Raw genomic sequence first — 25,182 nt, forward strand, 5'->3', positions numbered from 1 at the left:
TGCTTTCCCTGGAAATCTTCAAGAGGAGACTGGATAGGCACCTGGCTGGGGTCTTATGACCCCTGCCACTCCCAGTGCTCCTTCCTGCCCATGGCAGGGGGTCAGACTAGATGATCTGTCTAGGTCCCTTCTGACTCATTGATTCTATGATTCTATGGCAGAAGATGAGCTTGGCTTAGCAGAGAACTCTTCAGTAAACTAAATTACAAAAAGGAAGCTTATAAGAAGTGGAAACTTGGATAAAAAACTAGGGAGGAATATAAGAGTATTGTTCGGGCATGCAGGGATGAAGTCAGGAAGGCCAAAGTGCAATTGGAGTTGCAGCTAGCAAGGGATGTGAAGGGTAACAAGAAGGGCCTCTACAAGTACATCAGCAACAAGAGGAAGATCAGGGAAAGTGCGGGTCCCTTACTGAATGGGGGAGGAAACTTAGTGACGGAGGATGCAGAAAAAGCTGAAGTGCTGGATGCCTTTTTCACCTCAGTCTTCACAAGCAAGGTCAGCTCCCAGACTACTGCACCTGGCAGTACAGTTTGGGGAGAAGGTGAGCAGCCAACAGTGGTGAAAGAACAGGTTAGGGACTATTTAGAAAAACTGAACATATACAAGTCCATAGGGCCAGATGGGAGTCACCCGAGGGAGTTGAGGGAGTTGGCTGATGTAACTGCGGAGCCACTGGCCATCATCTTTCAAAACTCATGGCTATCAGGAGAGGTCCCAGATGACTGGAAAAAGGCAAACATGGTGCCTATATTTAGTAAAGAAAAAAAGGAGGATACAGGAAACTACAGACCAGGCAACCTCACCTCAGTCTCTGGAAAAACCATGGAACAGATCCTCAAGGAATCCATTTATAAGCACTTTGAGAAGAATAAGGTGATTAGGAACAGTGAGCATGGATTCACCAAGGGAAAGTCATGCCTGACAACCTGATTGCCTTCTACAATTAGATAACTGGCTCTGTGGATGTGGGGAAAACAGTGGATGTGGTGTACCTTGATTTTAACAAGGCTTTTGATACGGTCTCCCACAACATTCTTGCAGGCAAACTAAGGAAGTACGAACTGAATGAATGGACTGTAAAGTGGATAGAAAACTGGCTGGAGCATTAAGCTCGGAGGGTAATAATCAATGGTTCAATGGCTAGTTGGCAGTTAGTATCAAGTAGAGTGCCCCAGAGGTTGATCCTAGGAACATTTTTTTTCAATATCTTCATCAACTACCTCAAAGATGGCATGGTGTGCACTCTCAGCTAGAGATGCACCAATAGATAATCTTTGGGCCAGTACCGATGGTCGATTTTTTAATAAGCCATATTGGCCAATACCAATCCGATTGCTGATATGCAGTTGGGCAGCTTGGAGAGCGGCATCTGGCTGGTAAATCTGCTGTGCAGGAAGAAGCAAGAGTGGAGGGGAGGGGTGTTAGGAGAGGCAGATCAAGGCCCCCATGGTGAGGGAGGGGCTGGGGCTCCACAGCCAGGGCAGTGCGCAAGACAGAGTGGCAAGCAGCTCGTCTGAGGCATGTGGAGATGGAGTGGCTCCCACCACTGCATGTACCCCGGGAGAGCATGGAGGGACCACGTGCCCCCAGGTCTGCACACAGGGCAAAGGCAGGCTGCTGCTGTGGGCGGCGTTGTGCCAGACTCTTCCTGGAGAGGGGCTGGGCCGGGGCTGCGCTCAGGATGGGAAGTGGCGGTGCTGAGAGATGGGGCTACTGTGGGGGGAGGGGGGGGCTGCAGCCATGCCAAAATTGACCATAGCCCCTCCAACCCCCCCCCCTCCCAGCACTGCCACTGCCCATCCAAAGCGCAGCCCAGCCTAGCCCCCACATCAGGAAGAGCCCAGCACAGCCCCAGCCCACAGCAGCAGCCCTCCCTCACCCCATGCGCAGATCCGGGAGCACATACCCCCCCATGCCTCCTGGGGTGCACACAGCGGTGGGAGCCATCCCCCCCACACCCTCCAGACGAGTTGTTCACAGCTTTGTCCCCTGCTCTGCCCCGGCTGTGCAGTGCCTGCCCCAGCTCCAGCCCCAGTCCCTCCCTCACTGCAAAGCCCTCGATCTGCCCTCACAACAGACTTACCAGCTGAACCTGGCTGCTCTCCATGCTGCTGAGCTGTGCTCCTGGCTGCCTGTGTGCTGTATTGCAGCTGCGCACATACAGGGGCATTTATTGGTGGCATTACTGGCCACATCAGCCAAAAGAAGCCAAATGACAATGCAGTCAATTTTTCTTATATCAGTGCCGATCCAATATGGGACCAATGTATCTTTGCACCTCTACCCTCAGCAAGTTTGCAGACGACACCAAGCAGGGAGGAGAAGTAGATAAACTGGAGGGTAGGACTAGGATTCAGAGTAAGCTATACAAACTAGAGGATTGGGTCAAAAGGAATTTCATGAGGTTTAGCAAGGATGAATGCGAAGTCCTGCACTTAGGAGAGGACAATCAGCTGGGGGATGACTGGCTAGGCAGCAGCTCTGGAGAAAGGTACCCAGGGGTTACAGTGAACAATAAGGTGAATATGAGCCAAGAGCATGTCCTTTTTGCCAAGTAGGTTAACAGCATACTGGGCTGCATCGGTAGGAGTGTTGCCAGCAGGGCAAGGGAAGCAATTATTCCCCGCTATTCAGCACTAGTAAGGCCACAACTGGAGTACTGTTTTCAGTTTTGGGCCCCTCACTACAGAAAGGGGCTGGACAAATTGGAGAGAGTCCAGCAGAGGGCAATGAAAATGGTGAGGGGGCATGACTTATGAGGACAGTCTGAGGGAACTGGGCTTATTTAGTCTACAGAAGAGAAGATTGAGAGGGATTTAATAGCAGCCTTCAACTCCTGAAGGGGGCTTCAAAAGAGGATACAGCTAGACTGTTCTCACTGGTAGCAGATGACCGAACAGGATCAATGGTCTCAAGTTGCAGCAAGGGGAGTTTAGTTTGGATATTAGGAAGAATGTTCTCACTAGGAGGGTAGTAAAACACTGGAACAGGTTACCCAAACAGGTTGTGGAATCTCCATCCTTGGCTGGGATGATCTAGTTGGGGATGGTCCATCTTTGAGCAGGGAGTTGGACTAGGTGACCTCCTGAGGTCCCTTCCAACCCTAATTTTCTATGATTCTATGACTGTACATTTAACTGCAAAATTAAAGGTTCCCAAAAAGTATTGCATCCTGCCATGCAAGATGTGCATGGCATAATGTATGGTTTTAAGCATCTGGAATAAAATTCCTCAGATCCCAATATGCATCTGCCAGTGTGTGAGGAGCCCCAGGTCAGAGACCCTGTCCCTGATCCAGGGATCTCCCTCACACCTGGACCTTTAAATGCCTGCAGGGTAGCCCAGCACTGGGGAATTTGTTCCCCAATGCTGGGCTGCGTCGTACAATTTCCAAAAGATGTGTTCCTGCCTGGTCCTGCTGACCAGTGTGCTGAAATGTTCCAGGGTGGGCAGGAGAGTCTGAGACTAGGGAGGAACTTCCCAATCTTGAGTTCCCTGGGGGTACGGCAGCTGGGCTGCACAAGTGAATTTGAAAGGCCCCAGTACATAGGAAGCCCAGATTTGAGAGTTGCTTGCCACTGCTGGCATGCTCAAAGGAAGCACAGGCAGCTGGATTGCATGTTGACATGGGGAGCTTGAGATCAGGGAGAAGTTAGATTTCATAAGGGATTGTTAAAATACATGACAAAGGGCTCTTCAAGTATTGGGGGAGGGGATGAGAGACAGAGAGGGAGAGAGAACCTTAGCAGCATATAACAAGGCCGGGGCGAAGATTAAGGATAGTCATGATACAACTTCCAAACTGAATGAATAATTCAGGCCAGTCTTAAGGATGGTTTCCTTGACCATGGGAACAAGGACAGACTGGATAATTGGAATGAGAGTATGGAAACAGAAATCATCATTATTGGGATGGAAAGAAAACTTAAAGAATGCAAGACACTCAAGTTAGGAGGACCAGATAATCTTCATCCCAGAATTCTGGAAGAATGGGGTACACAAAACTTAGGTCTAATAATAAGAAGTTTTAAGAAAGGAAAAAATTATCTAAGTAACAACAGGCTTGTTAGAGCTGAGACATGCTGCACCTGCTCAACAAATACTAGTTTCCAAACCAGAAACACGTAGTCATGTTAGCACGATGCTGCACATACAACAATGACCTCTCACTGACAGAACAGATTCTCTGGGCAAAGGAAATGCAGTGACTTCCCCTATCTGGACTTCAGTAAAGTATCTCATGCAGTGTCAGTTTAAGAAATTATTAGTTACTCTGAATATGGGGAGTCACTGAGGAACTGTAAGGTGCAGAACCTCAGTGGTCTGGCATATTATGTGAGGTCTTCAGGCATTTTTGTTGAGATCTGAACACTTAAGGAAATCATCAAAACCTGTGATGTGGTAGCAAACCAGATTACTACTGCACATTACATACTATAATTATTGTTTTCCTTTGCTGAATAAATAGAGCTTGGAGCAACCTAAAGCTTTAGTTATTTCTGCAATTGTGAGGGATCAGCAGAGCTCTTATAAACCACTGTCCCAAAATCATTTGAGATGGGAGTAAAGAAGAGTAAAGAATACAAAGTGATTTTTCTTAGCATCCAAAGAAAGAAGGACTATTTTAATTTCTAAAACATTTCTAGATCAGTGATTCTCAACCTTTTTAGACTCAAGATAGCTCTTAGTTTTCACTTGCTGTTTTAGTTTTTGGGGTTTTTTGTCTACAAAAATATAATAGAGCAATTCTTCTGTTGCAAAAACCTCAGAAAGATCACAGCGCATCAGAATGTATTTGAATCCTATTTGAAGTTTCTGGGTTTATCTTGTGAATCATACTGCCACATCTAATGGCACAAACATTGAGAAGCACTCTCTGACACCCTTGAAAGGAGCTCAAGGCACCCCAAGGTGCGTGGCACTCTGATTGAGAATCACTGTTTTAGATAATGAAACAAAATACTTTAAAAGTGTGTGTAGGGGGGGAGATTTGAAAGAGCATTTCCTCACTATTACACAATGAAAAATTAAGTTTGAAATATCTGTGTCCTACAAATGTTTATTTAAGGCTCTTATATGACTAAGAAGTATTTTCATTAGTTACAGATTACTACTACTTTTCCTGTAGCTATTTAACATTCTCATTTAGGTTTCTGAGCCAGCTAGAACAAAACAAGCACTTTCTTGCTGCTAAAAGTCAGCTAATATAAACAGAACCAAAATAAAAGGAAGCAATGTTCAAAGTAAGGGCCAGTGTTATTATTATTACAATCTCCTAGAGAATAAAACAGTTGGGGAAAGAGACAAAAAGAGAAGCAATGAAATTCAGACAATTAATTCCAAGTTCTACTGCAATGGCACAATCTTTTATTGCAAGTGCCACAGACAGCCTCTGTGTGTGACAAATAGCAGATCAAGGACAGTATAAACAGCACCATGACAAAAAGGGAAGAAAGAAGAACAGCAGATGGAGCTGGGAACACAGGGAAGGAAGCAGAAAGCAGAGCAGCAGATTGGGTAGAGGATACAGGACAGAAAGCAGAACATCAGATCAGGCAATGGAAGGGGATCAAAGTGGTACTAGGAAGATGCAGGGCCAATTTGTGGCACACCTCCCAAAAAGGTGGGCCCCCATTGTCTTACTGCATTAGAACAAGATATTGGATATTTCCAGATGTTGATGGTGTCTGAATGCAAGCATCCTTCAGGAGGAAATTAATACAATTCAGTCCCTTTGCTCCCTTATATTACATCTTAGAATATCCTGAATAATTGATAAAATGGACACAGATGATTCTTTTTGCACATGTATCAGATTCCAGAGACCCTCCAGAAATTTAGAGACAAAATGTTCAGAAGCTTTGTACAACCATACATTAATTGTAACAAGATGCAGGCACAGTGTGACATGCCATTTAGTCAGAATCTCATTTTCTAGATTTTTTGCTTAAAATTCTTAAACGTATTGTGAAGCTGTGTGTTATCTCCTTTAGTACCTTTTGATACAAGTAATGGCAGGGAAGCACCTTAGGCCATGTCCAGATGAGCACAGACATGCGGTATGTAGCGCCACAGACACCACACACACAGGTGAGATGCCGGAATCAAAAAAACCCACACCAAAAAAGGTGGAGTGGCACAGGTGGCTGCAGCGCACACCACCCAAAACTAGAACCTGGCCAGCCAGAGCCCACACGTGGTTTGTGACACCTCAAAGCTGTTTGAGGCACCACAAACTAGCACATGGTGCATGCACACCTGTTTGCTGCGCTGCTGCAGCACAGTGCCAAAATTTGACACCAGGAGACAGAGCCATCCCGGGGGTCGGGGGGGAAGGGGTGAATCAGGGCAACTGCCCCAGGCCCTGCACTTTGGGGGGCACCGAACCCCATGCTGAGGGCGCCACCACTCTGCATGGCTGCCACGTAGCACCGGCTCTACATTCCGGCCGTTTAACACCCCTCCCCTGCATGCACACACAGGCTGATATGCCCCAGGCCCCCCACACCCCTAGGGTCAGCTCTTCCAGGAGATCCCAGTGTCAAAAAAAAAGCCACACCAAAAAAGTGGCACAGTGCACACAGCAGCAATGTGTGCCACCAGAAGTGGAGCCTGGACCAAGCTCTGGCAGCTGACCAGGATCCATGTGGCCAGATTGGAACCACTGCTACCCTGGGAGGCCCCCAGGACCCCAGGTAAGGCTGCTGGGACCAGCACAGGTGCTGGCCCCAGCCTCCCCTACTACACCCAGGCGCATACCAGACTGCATGTGCAGGGATGTGCCTTGGGGCACAAAGCAGTGGCACAAATATGTGCCGCTGCCAGTTATACCATGGCAAACATGGACCCCTGCATGTCTGCACTTGTCTGAATGTGCCCTTAGAAACTAAGTGGTTCAGACAGCCAGAAACTTTTGTAGGCAACAACCTAATTTGTCAGATACTGTGAGTGAACTTGAATCATCGGCAAAGCTACAGAAATTCAACCAGAGCCAAAAAACAAAAAACCTGATTTTCAGGTTTTTATTGGTGATTAACTGGCAGCATCAGCTGTGGACAGGGACTCACCACACAGCTGCATCACAGTAACTGTTTGTATACCACTCTTACCCTACAGTGAATGGAAGCTGAACTACAGCAACTTGACTCACTTTCATTCTGAGTATGCCCTCTTTTAATTTACTGCAGCTTGTTCCTTTATCCACATAACTATACTCATTTTAAAAAGTGTCACAAATATCCTTTAAGCCTTTTCTGAAAACCCTTGCTCACATAATTAAGCCTACTGAAGTCAGTGGGAATAACTAAACTGTATAGCTAGTACCCTTCATAAGTAAGGGTTTGCAGCATTGGGGATAAATATGACACTATTTCTCCTAGAAGTGAATTAATGTTTTTCATAATAGTCTAAAAATTCAGGTTTTTCAAAGTCAGGTTTTTGGTTCTTTGGCCCTGACTGAATTTCTGCAGCGTCGTTGAAGATTCAAGTTCATTCACAGCATCTGGCAGTGACATAAACTACATCTTTCAAAAAATATACTGAATCATGGAACATCACTTAATGTTAGGCATGATCAAGACAAATGCAACCAAAAACATCAGAATCTGTTCTAATGTGTTTATAATCTTATTTCAGTTACACTGGTAGTAACTAACTTGACTCCAGTAATTTCAGATTTATGCCAACACAACAGAGATTAGACACTGACCCTCATACATTAACAGAAGTTTTCCATGACCACAGAATGAATGAGTAATTACAAATCATACCTAAAGCTTCCCAATACAGAAACCAAGCTGCATTTGGAAACATATGTCAAACCTATAAGATTCATTAATCTTCTGATTTTTTTTAAGACTGCTGGTGCATGGGCATAGTGTTAATGTCTCCTAGACAAGTTAATTAAAGTGTCAGTAGTGTTAGATTCCATGGATTACTCTGTGGCACACCTATCACTGGTTATTCTTCCACTTCATAGCAGCACATTTTAAAACAATTTTAAACATTCTGCAATGGCTTTTGTAGTATCCATCCTTAAATCAGAAATTTATATTTAGTTCTGGGGCTTGACCAAACTCTTCAGTAAACATTGCAGAGCGTGACAGGGGCAAGGTCCCAGGCCCGATCTCAATATCGGCCCACCTCCTGTCTATGGAAAAACACAATTTATGCCATTACGCCTTGCTTTCCTGCCACACCTTGTTGTAAAGTAATTGGGAGGTTAATAAGGCAGGAGGATGCCTTTCAAGCACCCAACTGTAACGGACGATACATACACACTCTGCCTTCCCCTTGCACATGTCCCATGCCTGACAGATGTCACACTATATGTTAAATTTCAGGCTCAAGGCCAGGCAAAACTGGGCACACAGTTGGGTCTCTCTCACACTGCCCTCACAGGCCTCACACATACTGCCCCCCTCACACTGGGGCTTCTTCCTCTCTGCCCTCTCTCACAGGGCCTCTACCATTCTGCCTGCTCCAGGGACACATTCATACTGGCCTGCTCCCTTAAGCGACTCCATAGGGCCATCAGCCTTCACTCTTCATGCCTCAGCCAGCCCTCATGCAGCCTTTTGGGCCTCTCCCATGGCCCTCATCTGAACTGGGCGATTATTCAACTATAGGCCTACATCACCCCTCCCCCTCACCAGGCCACTATGCCCCTCTCTCGGGCCATTACTCCACCCCTACACTGGGGCGTGGGGTCTTCCACCCCTACAGGCTCAGGTGCTTCTCTTCTTAAGCATGCCTGGCCTCCACTTCGACCACTAGAGGGCCTGGGGTCATACACCGTTGGGCTCAGGTGCTCCTCTTTAAGCATACCTGGCCCACCTCCAGGGTCCAACACCCCATTGGACTCAGGTACTTTTATTAAGCGTACCTGGCCCCCACTCCACTCAACTATAACCCACCCGAAGGTGGGGGCTAGGCTTTAAGTGCCCCTACCGGCTTTACACCAGGAAGGTTCTTGGTCTCGGTACTGAAGTGGCACTGCCCCACCACAGGCAGTCCCACTGGGCCTCCCCTTCCTGGCAGGGTGCATTTTTCAGTCATGCCCAGAACCATGAGGACCCTCCTTTCCCATAGCCTCACCATTACCTCCAAGATGTCCCTGGAGCAGGAACTCCACTGGTGATGTTGCTCCCCAGATGGCCTGTCTCAACTGCTCTCTCAGCCTAGACAGCTGAGCTCTAAAAAGGGCCACCATCATCAGCTGCCAGCTGCCTGTTCCAGCCCTTAAAATGACGGAGCACTGAAGTTGCTCTGTCACACAGAGCTAATTAAGAGGTTCAATTTCTTCTACAAATTTAGCCTCTTTCTGTTCATAAAATATCAATGGAAGATCTTCTCTATTTTAATCAGACTCTTTTTTGTTGTTGTTTGTTTGCTTAGTAATCTATAGATGGATCAATTCTTTACTTGTGACCGGTCAAAAAAGTCACATAGTATTTTTTGTTCTCTGAACACATTAAAATAAATTATTTTTACATTTTATGGAAGTTTTTATAAGCATTTACAAGTAGTCACTAGTGTGCATTGTACTTGTACGCATGAAAGCAACCAGTTTTAAATGTCAGGCTGCAATTTTTTAATTTAGATTTTGGAAATAAAAATATTAATGTGAATTAATATGAAAACCTGGATTGTTGTCTGTTAGTTACCATCCCACTTCATCATCACATGAAAGGGCTGATGATGGGCTCTCCGATTTATCCCAAAGTATTTTCATACAGGTGAATTTACTATTCTCAGATAAGATAAATATAACTGTTTAGTTTAGAATTCTGAATGAGAGTCAGCTGAAGCTGCAGCACATCTAAGTACTTTCCTTTTAGTGATAAAAAAAATATGAATGCAGATAAGAGAACATAAGCACATACATTTTTATTTCATGCATGCATAGGATTACAGAAAGCCCCCTGAATGCATTCTTCCAAACAATTTTAACAAAGCATTCTTCAGTAGAGCACTCATTTCAACACATGCATAAAATGTATTATATGTAAGAGGAAACTCATACCCTATTATTAGAGAGTGAATGTAAGAATAAAAAATGGGACCTGTGCCTTTCAGGTAGATTATGCTGAGGCCAGAAGAGGCAGCCCGAGGTTGTATAAGCCTGCTCCAGGACAAAGCAGACAATGCAAGACAAAGGTATTCTCTGGAGTTCAACAGAGGCTGAGCTACAAACAGTAAGTAGGCCCAAGAGGGCTGTAGGTGGGATAAACCAGCTGGATTTGAGTAAAAGCTTGGATGGGGCCAGGGAAAACACTTCCAGCTGAAATTGACTGTTTTTTAGTTTTCTGAGGAAGGGAAGTTTTTGGACAAAGGGCAGCTAAAAGTGGCAAAGGGATGTTATGCATATTATAGTTCTGGGCTATCGTGAGTTAGCCTGGGAGAAGTGCTGACTGGGCTAAGAGCGCTGCAGAATTGAGATGAAGGGGGGCAGCATGCCTTACTGGAACTGATTAGGGGCAGTGCACCCTATTGAAATGCTTGGTGAGCCAGATAGACTGGCCTGGAGTAAGAAGTCAGAGAGGCTGGCTGGGCTGACAGTCCTTGAGAGACTAGGAGTGAATGAAATGAGGTCTACCAACCACAGGGGCAGCCTGATAATGAGAACAGGGCACCTAAGACTGCCACCAGACTGAACTGAGGATCTCCTACCTAATTAGAATTGCCATCAAGATGTGGCAGATGAAAAGCAATTAGGCACTTTTGGAAGTTGGGAAGGTAAGCACATGAGGGCTGAGTGCCAAGAGGTAGCAGACCACCCTGAGACCCCCTTGGGCCTGCTAGTTATCTACCAGTAAATCAATGATAGCTTCTGGCATAAAATGAACTTTCAAATTTGATACATCAAAGATGGTACAAGACAATCTGGAAATGTTTTTTTTTAAGTTGGAGATCTACAGACAGCTGTGCATGTGCAAAATTTGCACGAAAGTTAATAAACAATTCCTCTTGTTACCCTCATTGGGTATGAAAGAGGGAAACTTGGCTAAAGTTGAAGAAGTACATTTACTAATAAGTCCCTTCTTTGCACACAGGCCTCACATCAAATCAAAACAAAAGGTGAAAACATAGGACATCATTACTTGGTGGTGGCAGCAATCCCTCATGGTCAAGGATCACCACTTCCATGGGTCAAGTAAAGAATTATAAATGAGTCCGTTCATGGCTAAGAAGGCTAATCCTAGAGCTGCAGACTCTGACAAATGCCACAGGTAGTGGTTAAAGGGAGAGTCGAACCACAGATTTCTCAGTCTTGTTTCCTTTTCTTCCATTTCTGTTGTTTTTCTACCTCCAGGGCAAGATGGTTTTCTTGAAAGTAAGATGTGCCTTCTCTCACAAACCTTTGCCATGCAGCCCTGTTTTGGCTAGTTTTCCCCAATTTGTAGTGTCAGTGCCACACTTCTTAATGTTTGCCTTGAGAGTGTCCTTGTCCTTGAAGTGTTTCCTTTGGCTCCCTGCATGTCCTTTGTCCTTGGCTGAGTTGGGAGTATAGCAGTTGTTTTGGTACACATACAACAGACAGTGCCCTGTCCACCACAGTTGATGCTGGTTAATCAACATTTCCACACTGGTGTTATTAGCATCAGTAAAGACACTGGCATTTGTGTGCCAATCCTCTCACTTTATGCCAAGGATCTTCCAAAGGTAGCCTCCCCCATGACGGCATTCCAGGCTTTTCAGGTGGTCCCTGTAGGTCACCCAAGTTTCACAGCCATAGAGTAGATTTGGGATTACTGTAGCCGACAAACTGTGTTATGCTAAGGCTCTTAGCATAACTTTAGACCTTTCCAGAACTAAGCAATTAAATTGTACAGTGTGCCTTATAAGGCAATGGGAAAAGTGAGTGCTGTGATTGGTATGGTGGACAAACCAGGTACAGCAGTTTCCCTAAAAGGAAAGAAAACCAAAAACAGAATAGGACTGGGGCACCTTATCTAAAAAGGTGAGATAAGGAACTAGAGGATTGGACAATTTGGGGTGAGAAATTTACAAAACTAGTGGATAAACAAAAGGACAGTGTGTGTTGTGTTGCCACCCTGGAGAGACAGAAGCAACCTTGAAATTCTTGTTTGAACAATAAGGATTCCAGAAACTAACATCCCACACACCCAGCAAAGGATCTGAGGCTGGTGCCACTGAAGGTTGCTGCTATAATATCTAAAGGAACCACGTCAGGCCGTATTATAGGGAAGAAACCTGTAGCAAATCCTAGGGATTACTATTAAGGTTCACTTGATAACATATCGGACGAGGGGCCATGTCAATCCTTGGGGTCTCTGGTGAAAAGAATCCTAGTGGCAACAATTACCACAGCCTTACAGAGTTGGAACTTTGTTTGAGTCCTGATGTCACGATCATTGAACACACAATGATTCAGTCTTCCGAAGGCATTGGATCCTATACTCGTTCGCCTCGTTGATGCTCGCCTTCTTTGAGAAATACCTGCTGAAGTATGTAAAGTGTTCAACATTCTTCAGCTCCTGGCTGTTGATGAAGATCTTTGCTAGGGGGCCTGATTGGCCCATGTAGGCTGGTGAAGCACCTTTGTTTTTCCAATATTAAGAGTCAGTCCCAGGCACTGGTATGCTTGAGAGAAGCAGCTAAGGGTCATCTGTAGGTCCTCCTCAGCATGTGCAAGGACAACACAATCATCGGCATACTGAAGTTCTACCAGTGTGGATGCCATGTGGCAGCTGGTCATGGATGAGCATGTTGATGAGCACACGAAAGATGGAAAACAAAATTGGTGTGATCATACAGCCCTGTTTGATGCCAGTTCGAATGGCAAAAGACTCCATAGCAGAGCCACTGCATAACTTGGAGGCAGTCATCTGGTCATGAAGGAGTCTTAGGATGGTGATAAATTTCCCTGGGCAGCCAAATTTCAATAAGATTTTCCATAAAGCCTCATGGATAACAGAGTCAAAGGACATATGCAAATCAATAAAGGCCATATACAGTTCCTGGTATTCTTGGCATTTTTCCTCAATCTGCCGGGCTGCAAAAATCATGTCCATGGTGCCTCTTGATGGTCTGAAGCCTCACTGAGACTCAGGAAGGATTTCCTCAGTGAGAGGAAGCAGTCAGTTCAGAAGAATTTGAGCAAGGATCTTCTCAGCAATGGAGAGGAGGGCAATACCTCAGTAGTTTCCTGAGTCAGATTGGTCTCCCTTTTTTAAAATGGTGACCATTATTGGTCAGTGGGAATTTCCTCAGTATTCCAGATTTTAAGAAACAGTGTGTAGAGCTTGTTGGTCATAGTTTCTCCATCAGCTTTGAAGGCCTCAGCTGGTATGCCATCAGGGCCAGATGCATTGTTGTTCTTCATCTGTCTTGCTGCCTGGTGGACTTCTTCAGAGGTTGGTGGACTGGCAAGTGCTTCCCTTTCTGGATGCTGCAGGATTGATTCAATGGTTTCATCAGTCACTGTCAATTCTCAGTTCAGGAACTTTTGGTAGTGCTTCCTCCAGCAGTTTTTGATGGACTTGTCTTTGAGGGGTGTACACTGCCATCTTCAGATCCAAGCAGGGTGAGTCCACAAGAACTAGGTCTATACACTGCCTTGGCTGCACTGAAGAAGCTCCACATGCCATGACTGTCAACAAATTGTTGGATTTATTTTGCCTTCTCTTTCCACCATTTGTTTTTGACAAAGGTTGCAGACATAGGACATTATTACTACAAAATAATTTACCTGAGTTTTCATCCTCAGTAAATTTAACCTGTAGTAAGCAACACACACACACACAATCAGTGGTCCAAAGCCCAGCTGTTTTATGTAGATGCTATTACAGTGCCTGGCCACTAGATGATGGGAATCTGGTTTATACGGGACACATCTACACATTCATTAATGCATCATAGTTACAGCACATTAAGTTTAGTACTTGTATGACCAAGTATTAAATTGATGGGCAGTAACTGGTGCTACTGAGCAGTAGCACTGGTGCATGGCTTTTTAGTGACACTAGTTGCTCAGTAGCCTAATACTACTGTACAGTAGCATATTAACACGGTTTCTGCCCTGCATGCTACTGAGCAGTAAAACTAGGCTACTGCACAGTTAGCATCTTGTGTAGACACAGCCACTGAGCAAGTTGCTACATGAGTGAAACTGACAATAGTTGCAGACACTAGCAGATACATGACACTTACACCTATGTAATTCTCTCCAGTGTAAAATTACTTCTGAAGATGCCAGAAATATCAATACTGAATTTCCTCCAGAGGGAGTGCTGTATGTTATGTGCCCACACCACTTTTCCAAAATATATTGAGAATACTCTGCAGTAAATATAGCCCCTACTGCAACAAAAAAGACACACAAATTCCCAATATTGTTTTTCAGTGAGGCTCACTCTCTCATAAATGTCAGCATTATACTTGACCTAAGCCTTGAAGCCTACTTCTATATTTCTAATGGTTAAAGCAGGGATTTTCAACCTTTTTAAATAAGTATATCCCTTCTGACTCAGTTTCAGCTCCTGGGCCCCCTTATATTTTTTTCTTGTTTTTTAAGGGAAGGGAGGGGCAGGGAGTGGGGCTGGGACAGGCACTGCACAGCTGGGAGGGGGTGCAGGATAGACTGTGAGGGGCTTGTTCAGGGGGTGAGGGGGGCAGCTCCTGTTGCTACACGCACTCTGAGAGGGCATGGGGGGGCATGTGCCCGCGAAGCTTTGTGTGGGGTGGGATGGGCTGCCCCAGCAGTGGAGGAGGAAGTGGGGCTGGGGCAGGGACTGCCCAGCCAGCCCGGGGTGTGGGACTGAGCCACACAGTGGGAAGAGAGGTCACTCCCACTGCTATGTGCACTCCTGGGAGGGCATGGGGGGGGCATGTGCCCCTGGATCTGCACGCAGAGCGGGGCGGGCTGAGCCTAGGACGGCACCAGGCTCTTCCTGGCGGGGGCTGGGGAGAATTCTGAAGTAGCTTCAGCCTCCCCCTCGCCTCCCCAAAGCCCCCTCCCGTAGGCTCCCGCAGTGAGGGAGGGAGTGGGGCAGGAGCAGGTGCTACATGCAGGACAGAGCCATAAGTGGCTCATCCAGAGGGCATGGGGAAGTGGATCCTGCCACTGTGCACACCCTGGAAGGGCATGGGGGGGACATGTGCTCCCAGATCTGTGTGCAGGGCGTGTTGGGGCCGGGACCAGGCCAGACTGCACTCAGGGCAGGTGGTGGTGGCACTTGGAGGGGGGCTACAGGAGGGGCTGCAGCCTCTCCAGAATTTACCGTAGCCTCCCACCCCAACCCTCTCCCAGTACCACCAGCACCCACCCCGAGTGCAGCACGACCCAACTCCCCAGCTGGGAACAGCCTGGTGCAGCCCCAGTCTGCCCCACGCGGAGCCAGCGGCACACACCCCCCATGCTCTCCCAGGTGTACACGTAATGGCGGTGCTGGGAGGGCAAGCCAAGTGGAAGGGGGCTCACACGCAGCAGCCACTGCCACCACAACCACCCACCGCCGGCCCCCTTAGCTACGCACAGAGCCACTTTACCGTGGTCAGTCACATGTGTGGCTCCATTGGCCGCTGATGGGCCCCACACCCAACCAATCACACACTGCTGGGGACAGGCACAGAGCACACTTCCTCCCCCACCATTCACACCCTCGCAGCTCTGTGGGAAGGGCATGGCTGCAGAGCTTCCTCGCCATCAGTTATTGGCTGAGGGCAGTGGCCCAGCGGCCAATCAAGAGAACGAGCTGGGACGGAGGGTGGAAAGGTGCCGCGATGTGTTATGTGGGGCTGGCAGCATCCTGCACACCCCTCCCCCAAGTAAGAAATGAAGTGTGGGAACGTGCCAGGAGAGATGCTGCTGCTGCGCCCTGGGGCGCACTCTATTCCCACCTGTGCTCTGTCCCCACTCACCCACCTGTGTGTATCCCCTACAACCTTTCTAAGTACCTCTAGGGGTACACGTACCCCCGGTTGACAACCCCTGGGTTAAAGCATTCAATTGGGAGTGGAAGATATGACTTCTGTTCCCTGCCCTTTTGGATCACAAGCTGAATGAATCAACAATGTGATGCTGCCACAACAAAAATGCCCATGCAATTTTGGGATGCATCAGAGAAGCATTGTATACAAGACACAGGAGGTAACAGTAACATTTTAAAAAGGATGTGGAGATGTTAGAGAGAGTTCAGAGGCAGGCAACAAAGATGACAAAAAGTAGGGCTGTGCAAAGCTTCAAGTGCTGATTCGATTCAGAGGAGATTTGGCCCAATTTGGTGACTGAATCTCTGAATCCAAATTGAATCAGGAGACCAAAAACAAGGTCCAAATCAATTCAGAAAAGATTCAAAGAGATTCGGAGATTCAAACAGTCCCCACTCACCACCACAAGGAGCTGGACCCAGACTCTGCACCGGTAAGTAGGGGGTGGGGGGCTGGAGGAGGGGGGAGGGGATCATGGGGTCCCCAAGCCCCCGTGAGTGCCCCCTACTCCTGCCCACTCTCCCAGCCCCATCAAAGGCTTCCCCACCTGGCCTCTACATCCCAGCTCTTAAAAAAAAAAAAGAAAGAAAAGCCCTGCACTCACCAGCTCCTCCCAGGCACGGGGGAGGGGGTAATCCCCACTGCCCCACACTGCATGCAGGGCTCTACCATGAGCCCCCATCCCTGCCTGCCCTCCCAGCCCTGTCAATGGCTGCCCTACCTGGTCCCAGCATCCCAGCTCTTAAAAAGCCCCGCACTCACCGGCTGCTGCAGCGGCTGTCTGGGCTTCTGGGGGCTCATGGCAGCGGGGAGGCTCATGCAGCATAGGGCGGGGGGGGCAGCAGAGATCATGCCCCCACCTGGCAGGAGCTGGTGATCACAGGGCTTTAAAAATTAGAAAAAAGAGCTGGAGCACTGGGGCCAGGTGGGGCAGCCATTGATGGGGCTAGGAGAGTGGGCAGGGGGTGGGGCCTGTTTGATTTGGAGATTCACCTAATTCAGCAGTGGCTGAATCTCCGAATCAAATTTGCCTGAATCAATTTGGGACAGCGATTCAAATCACCAAATCAAGTCATTGTCCCCTGAATCGGCCAAATCCGAAGCAAATATTAACCGCTTTGCACAGGCCTAATAAAAGGATTTGGAAAGCAAGTCGTATGAGGAGAAGCTGAAGGAGCTAAGCATGTTCAGCTTGCAGAAAAGGTGTTTATGAGGGGACATGATAACAGTCTTCAAATACTTGAAGGCCTGCCATAAAGAACAAGGAAAGCACCTTTTCTCTTTTGCTGCAGGGAGAAGGACACAGACCAATGACTTAAAGCTGCAGCAAAATAAGTTTAGATTGGATATCTGGAAGAACGTCTTCACTGTTAGAACACTGAAACAGTGGAACAGACTACCTAGGGAAGCTGTGGACTCTCCATCAGTGGAGGTGTTCAAGAACAGGTTGGACAGTCACTCGTCAGGGATAAACTATGTTATACTATAGGTATTTCCTATTCCTTTGGGCTTTGCTTTTCTTTGCTGCTTTCCCCCCTTCTGCTATATGTGCTAGGGTGTTTTTAAGCTTCCTCAGAGGCACTGGGTGTTGGCTACTGTCAAGCCTGGGGACTTTGACTGGGGTATGCCAATGCTTCTGCTGAGACCAAAGCTAGAAGTTCTTGGCTAGAGTGTCTTGCTCCTCCTCTCAGGGTCAGACCAATCGCCGTATTTCAGGTCAGGAAGAAATTTTACCCCATGGTCAGATTGGTACAGATTGTGGGGTTTTTTGCCTTCTTCTGTAGTGAGGGGGCATGGTCCTCTACCTGGGATCCCTGGAGCATAACACTTCAAAGAAGCAGGACATTGGCTGCCATGGTTCCACCATTTTACCCGCGGCAAGTTAGAGTGCTAGGTCTGTGTTATGTCAGGGTTGACAGTACTCTTATGTAGAGTTTAGATTACAGGTTGTAGAAGATGGTTTGGATAGGAATGATTCTATCTTAGACAGGGTGTTAGATTAGATGCCCTCTGGAGGTTCCATCCAGCCCTACTTCTCTATGATTCTCCTCAGCACTAGCTAGTTCTGTGCTGAAGAACTGCATCCAGTTCTGGGCATATTTTAAGATGGATGCAGAAAAACTGGAGGTGGTTCAAAGAAAAGCAGTTAAGATAAAGGTTGAGAAAATTGGGTATATTTAGCTTGGAGAGAGGAGATTAAAAGAGACAGGATAACAGTTTTCAAATATTTGAAAGGCAGCCATAAAGACTACAAAGAAAAATTACTCTCCTTGTCCAAAAAGGACAGGACAAAAGGTAATGAATTTAAACTACAACAAAGGGATATAGGTAGTAGTCTACGGACATAGGCAGACAAGATTTTTTGGGGTAACTCTGTTATCTTTTATTAGATAAACTATTTGAGTTGGTCTAATAAAAGATATCAGAGTTACCCCAAAGAACTACAGCAAAGAGGATTTAGATTAAACCTTAGAAAAAACTCACTAACTATAAAACCAGTAGTACAATGGAACAAGCTGCCTAGAGAAGTTATAGGATACTCATTATTGGAGGTTTTCAAGATGAAGCTGAATAGGCATCTAATGATTTTGAAATGGAAAATCCTGCATCTGTGCAGGGGGATGGAATAGGAGACTTGATGTCCCTTCCAATTCCAAGAATCTAAGATTCAAGTTAAAAGCAAAGAAAAAAATACATAACAAATAATGGTCTAAACCTCTAAAAACCAGTATGTTCTGAGGTATTCAGAATACAACAAAAAAAAAAACCCTTAGTTTCTGTCTGTCTACTGGCAGCCTGAAATTTACTGCTTTCAGGTAAGGAAGAAGTAGAAAGAACAGGGGTATTGTTGTGCTACCTGTAAATCAATTTTCCTGTATCCCATAAAACTTCAAGAAAGTTGAGATTAGTATTTCAATGGGGGTTGTAAGGTTTCTTAGGAGGCAAATATCATTCTAAGACATATAACTAGAAAGGAGGGTGATTTCTACACTCTTATTTTGGTTAGGCCTTAGTTGGAGTACTTCAGTTTTGGGCCCTGCACTTTAAGAAGGATAGATAAATTAGAGAGAGTCCAAGAGAGTGCAACAAAAATGGCAAGAGACTAGAAAAATGACCCATCAAGAAAAAAACTGAAGGAATTTGGGTTTTTCTCTAGAAAAGTGAAGACTGAAGTAGACATCACAATCTTCCCATATATTTAAATATTTGTTTTACATATGTAAATATTTTAACGAAAAGTATAGCAATAAATTGTCCTCTGAATCCACTGAGATTAAGCTGATTACTTCTTGCTCTATTTCTAACAAAAAAGATTTATGTCAGACATCAGGAAAAAGTTTCTAACTAGAAGAACAGGTGAGCACTGGAACAAGGCTACCTACAGAAGTACTGTAACTTTCTTCATTGGAAGTGTATGAGAATAAGTCAATCACCTGTCTGGAGGGTCTTAGTATACTATTCCCACCTCAGGCCCCATCCAGCCCCACATTTCTATGGTTTTATAGTGAAGCCAAACTGTTATCTGAGAGCAGACAAAATTAATGCAAAAAAAGACTGTTCTGCCAGGGGATATTACAACCTTTAAAATTACACAAGATAAATAGCCTTATAAAAACTTAGAGATGAAGTACAAATCAGGAAGGAATAAAGAAGTTTTTATGCAAATTATTTTAATTTCCCCCTTTTCAAATTTCCCAAAGTCATAAATATACCCTATTACATACTGTGCTGGTGCCATCTTAACCCTGAGAAGGCGATGCTTAGCATAACAACCGGGTAATGCTGAAAACCCAGTCCTGTTTTGCTTCATAAGTAGATGTACTTTCCAAGATTTTTAACAGACAAAAGGCTGCTCTTTAAAGAGGACAACTATTCATTCTGTATGGTTATTTTTTTCCATCAAATATCGCAATTCAACACACAAAAAACCCAGTAAAATTAACTACATAAAACAGAATTCTACATACCTTGTTTCTGACACAACAAGTATACGGCACTCCACATGCCAATGGCCCTGGTGCAGAACAATCATGGTATGGATTCTTTGTCCAGTCTTTATAATCCTCTCCACCACAACACTTGAACTTTAAAAATAAAAATAAATAAATCCCGTCTTGACATACATTCCTTTTCTAATACTTGAAAAATAAATAAGAGTATCATGATTAATCTAATGGTAATATTAACAACATTTAGGGTAACAGTGTTCCTCCATGATTTGCTAAACTAGTAAAGTAACAGACACCAAGTCCACTTGTGTTTTCTTGACAGACTGTTGGTCTTTGTTTGGACATAGTGACATTTTTTTTTCTTTGCTGGATTTTAAGCTAGTCATTTTGGATCTGCCTCCTTAAAAGAACAAGCTTGAAATCAAGTTGTACAAAGAAAAAAAAGTCAATATTATTTTACTAATAGGCTGACTGATCCTCAAAACCAATACTTTAAATGTACATTATTCCATTTAACTAAAAGCAGTCACCAGCATTGTTTATGAAGAAAAGTATAAGTTAATTTAACATTAAAATTCACAATCACTGTGAATATACATAACTAATGTGAGAACACACTTTCAAAGGATCTGAACTAAAATAACAAGATTTCCTAATGGTTTGTTTTAGGAAAATCTTTCCATGTTAACTTTGGTTTCAGAAGACAGACCAACATTTCCATAGCAATGTTATAAAACTTATCTTCTATAGCCAAGTTTTTAAAAATGTTGTTATGGTCATTGACATCTATGCCACATACAGGCCCCATTAGCACACTTAAAAATATTTTCTGTTTCTTCTACAGTCACTGAAGTGCACATGAGAATTTTTAACTAACACCATAAATATTTCAACACAGCAGCTTTAAAAAAAGGGCTATGAGTCAACTACATATGTTATTAAGTAATGTTCAGCTGTGACCAGTGCAATCTCTGAATTTAATTACAGGTATTTTTTTCAGTAAGTGTTTCAATTTAAATAAATGCCTTACTAAAGAAGGTGCTTAATCAAAATACTGCATAGCCTTCATAAGGGGACATTCAGGGGCTGAAATCTTTACATTGTCTTCAGTGGGTTTAGAGTGGGCCCTTAGGGCCACAAGTATGGAGGAGTTCAATTTACACTCCATCTATCATTTAAATGTAAGTTGGAACTCCATAGGGGCCCTGCCAGAGTCCAGAGATGACACATGACAACCTATTCCACTGGTAATGGGAGTTGGACTAACACCCCAAAAGACTATAGCTGCTTGGAGACAAAAACTATAATAAAACAACGGCGCTTTACCTTAAACTTGGAGCATTTCTGCACCTAGAAGAGTCAATATGTTAGCTGGACCTGGCTCGCCCAATGTCTGTATAGATCAGACACTTTAGTGGGGCATTTTTGGCACCTTTATCTAATAGCTGATTGAATCAGATATTAGATAAAAGCAGCAAAAGGCCCCGTTGAAGCACCCAATCTATACAGACACGCTGCTTCATTCGGTAAAGCTCAGTTTTCTTTTTTTTTTTCAAATGTCTGCAAGCAGCCTATGTGATTAAATCCTCCTGGACGTGACTTCCCAAGAGACAATCTAGTAAGGCCAACAGGCACTCCCAGGTGGGAGAGTGCCACTGTCTCCCACGCCAAACACAGTGCAACCCAACCCCACCATCAGGAAGAGCCCAGTGCAGCCCCATTTAGATAATTAGACAACACGTGCACTCCCAGGTGGCAGAAGAGAAGCAGGCCAGCCACTGCAAATAGCTGTACGTAAGTTTCTGTATGTAATAGAGCAGGAGTGGGCAAAATGCGACCTGCAAGGCAGAGGCAGCCTGCCAAGCCATTCTATCCAGCCTGCAGGGCCCCTAAAAAATTTAGAAAATTAATATATGTCTGCCCCTGGCTGCCTGTCATGCAGCCCTCGATGGCTTGCTGAAACTCAGTAAGTGGCCCTCCGCCTGAAATAACTGTCCACTCCTGTAATAGAGTGTTCTATATCATAAGCTTCCAGATATTCTAGAATACACTCCAAAACAATTTATTACCAAGGATGACAATGAGGATGTTACCACCTCTTCCATTCTGAGATTGCTTTTAGTTTAACGATTTTCAGGAAAAACAAACCTCCTTTTGAACAAAATCCATTATGTTTTTGAAGTCCAGGTCATCATAGTAATTTTGAATTCCTCTTCGGATATTTTCATTTAAAAAGTCAATTGTCTAGAGGACAAAGGAAAATAAAGATTTATCACTTATTACATATTCTATGACAAGTTAGAAAAGAATCAAGCTCGAATGATAGCTTGAGCTTGTCAGTGAACACAAACCTATACAAATAAACATATTGCATTTGTAGAAGTCATTCATAGAATCATACAAGTAGGGTCGGAAAGGACCTTACAGATCTTCAAGTCCAACCCCCCTGCCAGGGCAGGAGAAAAAAAACAAAAAAAACTGGGCTCAAATGATCCCAGCTAGGTAGGCATCAAGCCTCCTCTTAAAGACCCCCAGGCTAGAAGCCAACACCACTTCCCTTGGAAGCTGGTTCCAGATCCTAGCCGCCCTAACTGTGAAGTAGTTCTTACGGCTGTCTAATTTAAACCTACTCTCCAACAACTTGTGGCCATTATTCCTTGTTATGCCAGGGGGGGCTAGGGGAAACAAGGTCTCTCCCAAACCCTTCTGGTCCCCCCTAGTGAGTTTATAGACAGTCACCAGATCCCCCCTCAGCCTTCTCTTGTGAAGGCTGAACAGGTTCAGGTCCCGCAGTCTCTCATTGTAGGGTCTGCCCTGTAGTCCCCGGATCATGCGGGTGGCCCTCCTCTGGACCCTCTCCATGTTGTCCACATCCCTCTTGAAATGGGGCGCACAGAACTGGACACAATACTCCAGCTGTGGCCTGACCAGCGTCGCGTAGAGGGGGAGGATCACCTCCTTGGCTCTACTCGAGATGCACCTGTGGATGCACGACAAGGTCCGGTTAGCCCTGCCAACCATGACCTCGCATTGTCGGCCCATGTTCATCTTGGAGTCAATAATGACTGCAAGATCACTTTCTGCCTCCATGCTCTCAAGAAGGGAGTTTCCCATCTTTTAAGTGTGCTGCTGGTTACTACTGCCCAAGTGCAGCACCCTGCACTTGTCAGTGTTGAAGCGCATCCTGTTTTTGCTAGCCCACCCCTGTAACCTACCCAAGCCTTGCTGCAGTCTTTCCCTCCCTACTACTGGGCTCACCTCACCCCAAATGTTGGTATCATCAGCAAATTTAAACACGGTGCTTTTCACCCCGTTGTCCAAATCGCTGATAAAGAGATTGAACATAAATAACTTGTCCCCCAATCCTGCACAGAATGACACAAAACCAGTCCCATTGACCTTCCCCTTTAACATTAATCACATTTGTGTTTTTAGAAGATCTTAATATTTATTAGAATGCAGTGACATCTAACACATATCTCTCTTGACTACAGCTCCCATTCAGCCTCTCCTGCCATGGCTGTGTCCTGATCATCAACAACCTGGCAGTTACTACTCTGGCAGAGTTGTGCTATCTTGGAGCTGTCAATGACTCCATTCAAAAGGCTCCAGTAAGCTGTCCTTTACCTGCCACTCACCAACAAGGGGTGTCAGGACCTGACTGACCTGGTAAACAGGGTGACTGTCTCTGCCCATAAATGCTTCAGCATCTTCTCTTTGCTGATGATCCCTTTTCCTGGCAATGACTAGTCTCTGCTTTCCTGTGTCAAGCAGAAGACCTCAAACACAATCAAGAACTCTTCCTCTTGGATCCTGATGGCCTTGGTCAGGATGCCCTCCCACCTTCTAGTGCAATCTTGCATCTTCAGAAACTCTCCCAAACAGAACTACACCACCAGGACCAAACCAAGCTGACCTCCTCACTCACCAGCACTGATACACCCTGTCCCCAGCCAACCACAACTTTCTGCTCCTCTCTCAAGCAGGTCTCCCACTCAGACTCCCCTGTTTGCTAGTTCTGGGATCACTGGCTTTTTCTGCATTCACTGATTTGTCCTTGTGTGTTGGCTTAAGACAGAATGTTGTAGGCAACTCTGAACTTCCAAGCAGTTGTATGGATTTATGTGGTACAAGTCATACGACTCTGACTCTCAGAATTATAACTTTCAGTGTTTGTCCTGGCACTGTAGGTTAGATGACTATTCAGGGAATAAAATTAAAAGCAAGAGGTGACTGATGCTGTGAGCCCCTCAGAAACTGGCAATTAAGGTACTGGCAAAAGTGGACATCAGCCCATCTGTGTTAGAGAAAAAGGACAGATGTTCGTGGAGGCACAGACAATTAGACAATGTTACCAGCTCTCCTAATCTTATCTTAAATCTCATCATATTTGGTGTTTTCCTAAAAACTTAAGCTTAGAAAACTATCAGGTATTGATCAGTCCCCAGAAGGATGAGGAGGCTACATGCTGCAGAACCTAAAGTGGCTGATCATCGTGCAATGCATTTCTTCCTGCTGGAGAACTAGAACAAGATGGGAGGTAGTTAGCCTGTTGTTCCCATAGTCCCACATTCATTTAAAACAGGGGCAGGCAAAATGGCCAATCTGGCTGAAAGCCAGACTCCATTTCCCAGCAGCCCCTGCCCACATGGCTTGGTCCAGTCTCCATGGAGACCCCAGCCACACCTGGGCATGAGAGCTCAGGCTGGGGCTGCCCTGGAGACAAGCCACCATGCTGGCAGCACACACAGCAGAGCAGCACAGGAGGCTGCTCCGGAGCCAATGCCCCAGCTCCTTGCAGCAGTGACAGCCTGGTCTCGTGCTGGGGCAGAGACGCAATCCCCTGCTTCGGTGCCCCAGCATGGCTGCACCTGGTCTCCATGACAAAGCCAGCCTGAATTTTCCTGCCCAGGTGCAGCTGGGGTCTCCATGAAAACCAGCCCAAGCCATGCGGGCAGGGGCAGCTGGGAAATGGAGTCCAGGGCCAACCAGATCCAGCCCGCAAGCCAAACTTTGCCCATCCCTGATTTAAACCTTTGTTGCTCTCTGCCACTATACAAGAGACACCTAGTATTAGGAGGTCATGCACCTAAAGAAGTATAAGGTACAACAATCCTATGCAATGAGGAACAAATACTGCACATGCGCTTTGAAACTAGATCATATTCAGAAACTGATCAATCCCTTTATAGACGGTCACCATGCCCCCCTCAGCCTTCTCTTGTGAAGGCTGAACATGTTCAGGTCCCATAGCCTCTCCTCGTAGGGCCTGCCC

At 45.6% G+C, this 25,182-nt stretch overlaps 1 protein-coding gene across 1 annotated transcript in view; it reads right to left on the reverse strand.

The window, feature by feature from the left end:
* TSPAN15 (tetraspanin 15) overlaps positions 1-25,182 on the reverse strand; it is a 51,073-nt gene that overhangs the window by 10,487 nt on the left and 15,404 nt on the right. The window contains exons 4-5 of the mRNA XM_019507732.1: positions 22,056-22,151; positions 19,926-20,042 (exon numbers count right to left, since the gene is read on the reverse strand). Of these exons, the coding sequence (XP_019363277.1) occupies positions 19,926-20,042; positions 22,056-22,151 (213 nt within the window). The remainder of the gene's footprint in view (positions 1-19,925; positions 20,043-22,055; positions 22,152-25,182) is intronic.

This window comes from Gavialis gangeticus, unplaced genomic scaffold (assembly GCF_001723915.1).
Source record: "Gavialis gangeticus isolate Ggan-Ray unplaced genomic scaffold, GavGan_comp1, whole genome shotgun sequence".
Classification (NCBI taxonomy): Eukaryota; Metazoa; Chordata; order Crocodylia; family Gavialidae; genus Gavialis; species Gavialis gangeticus.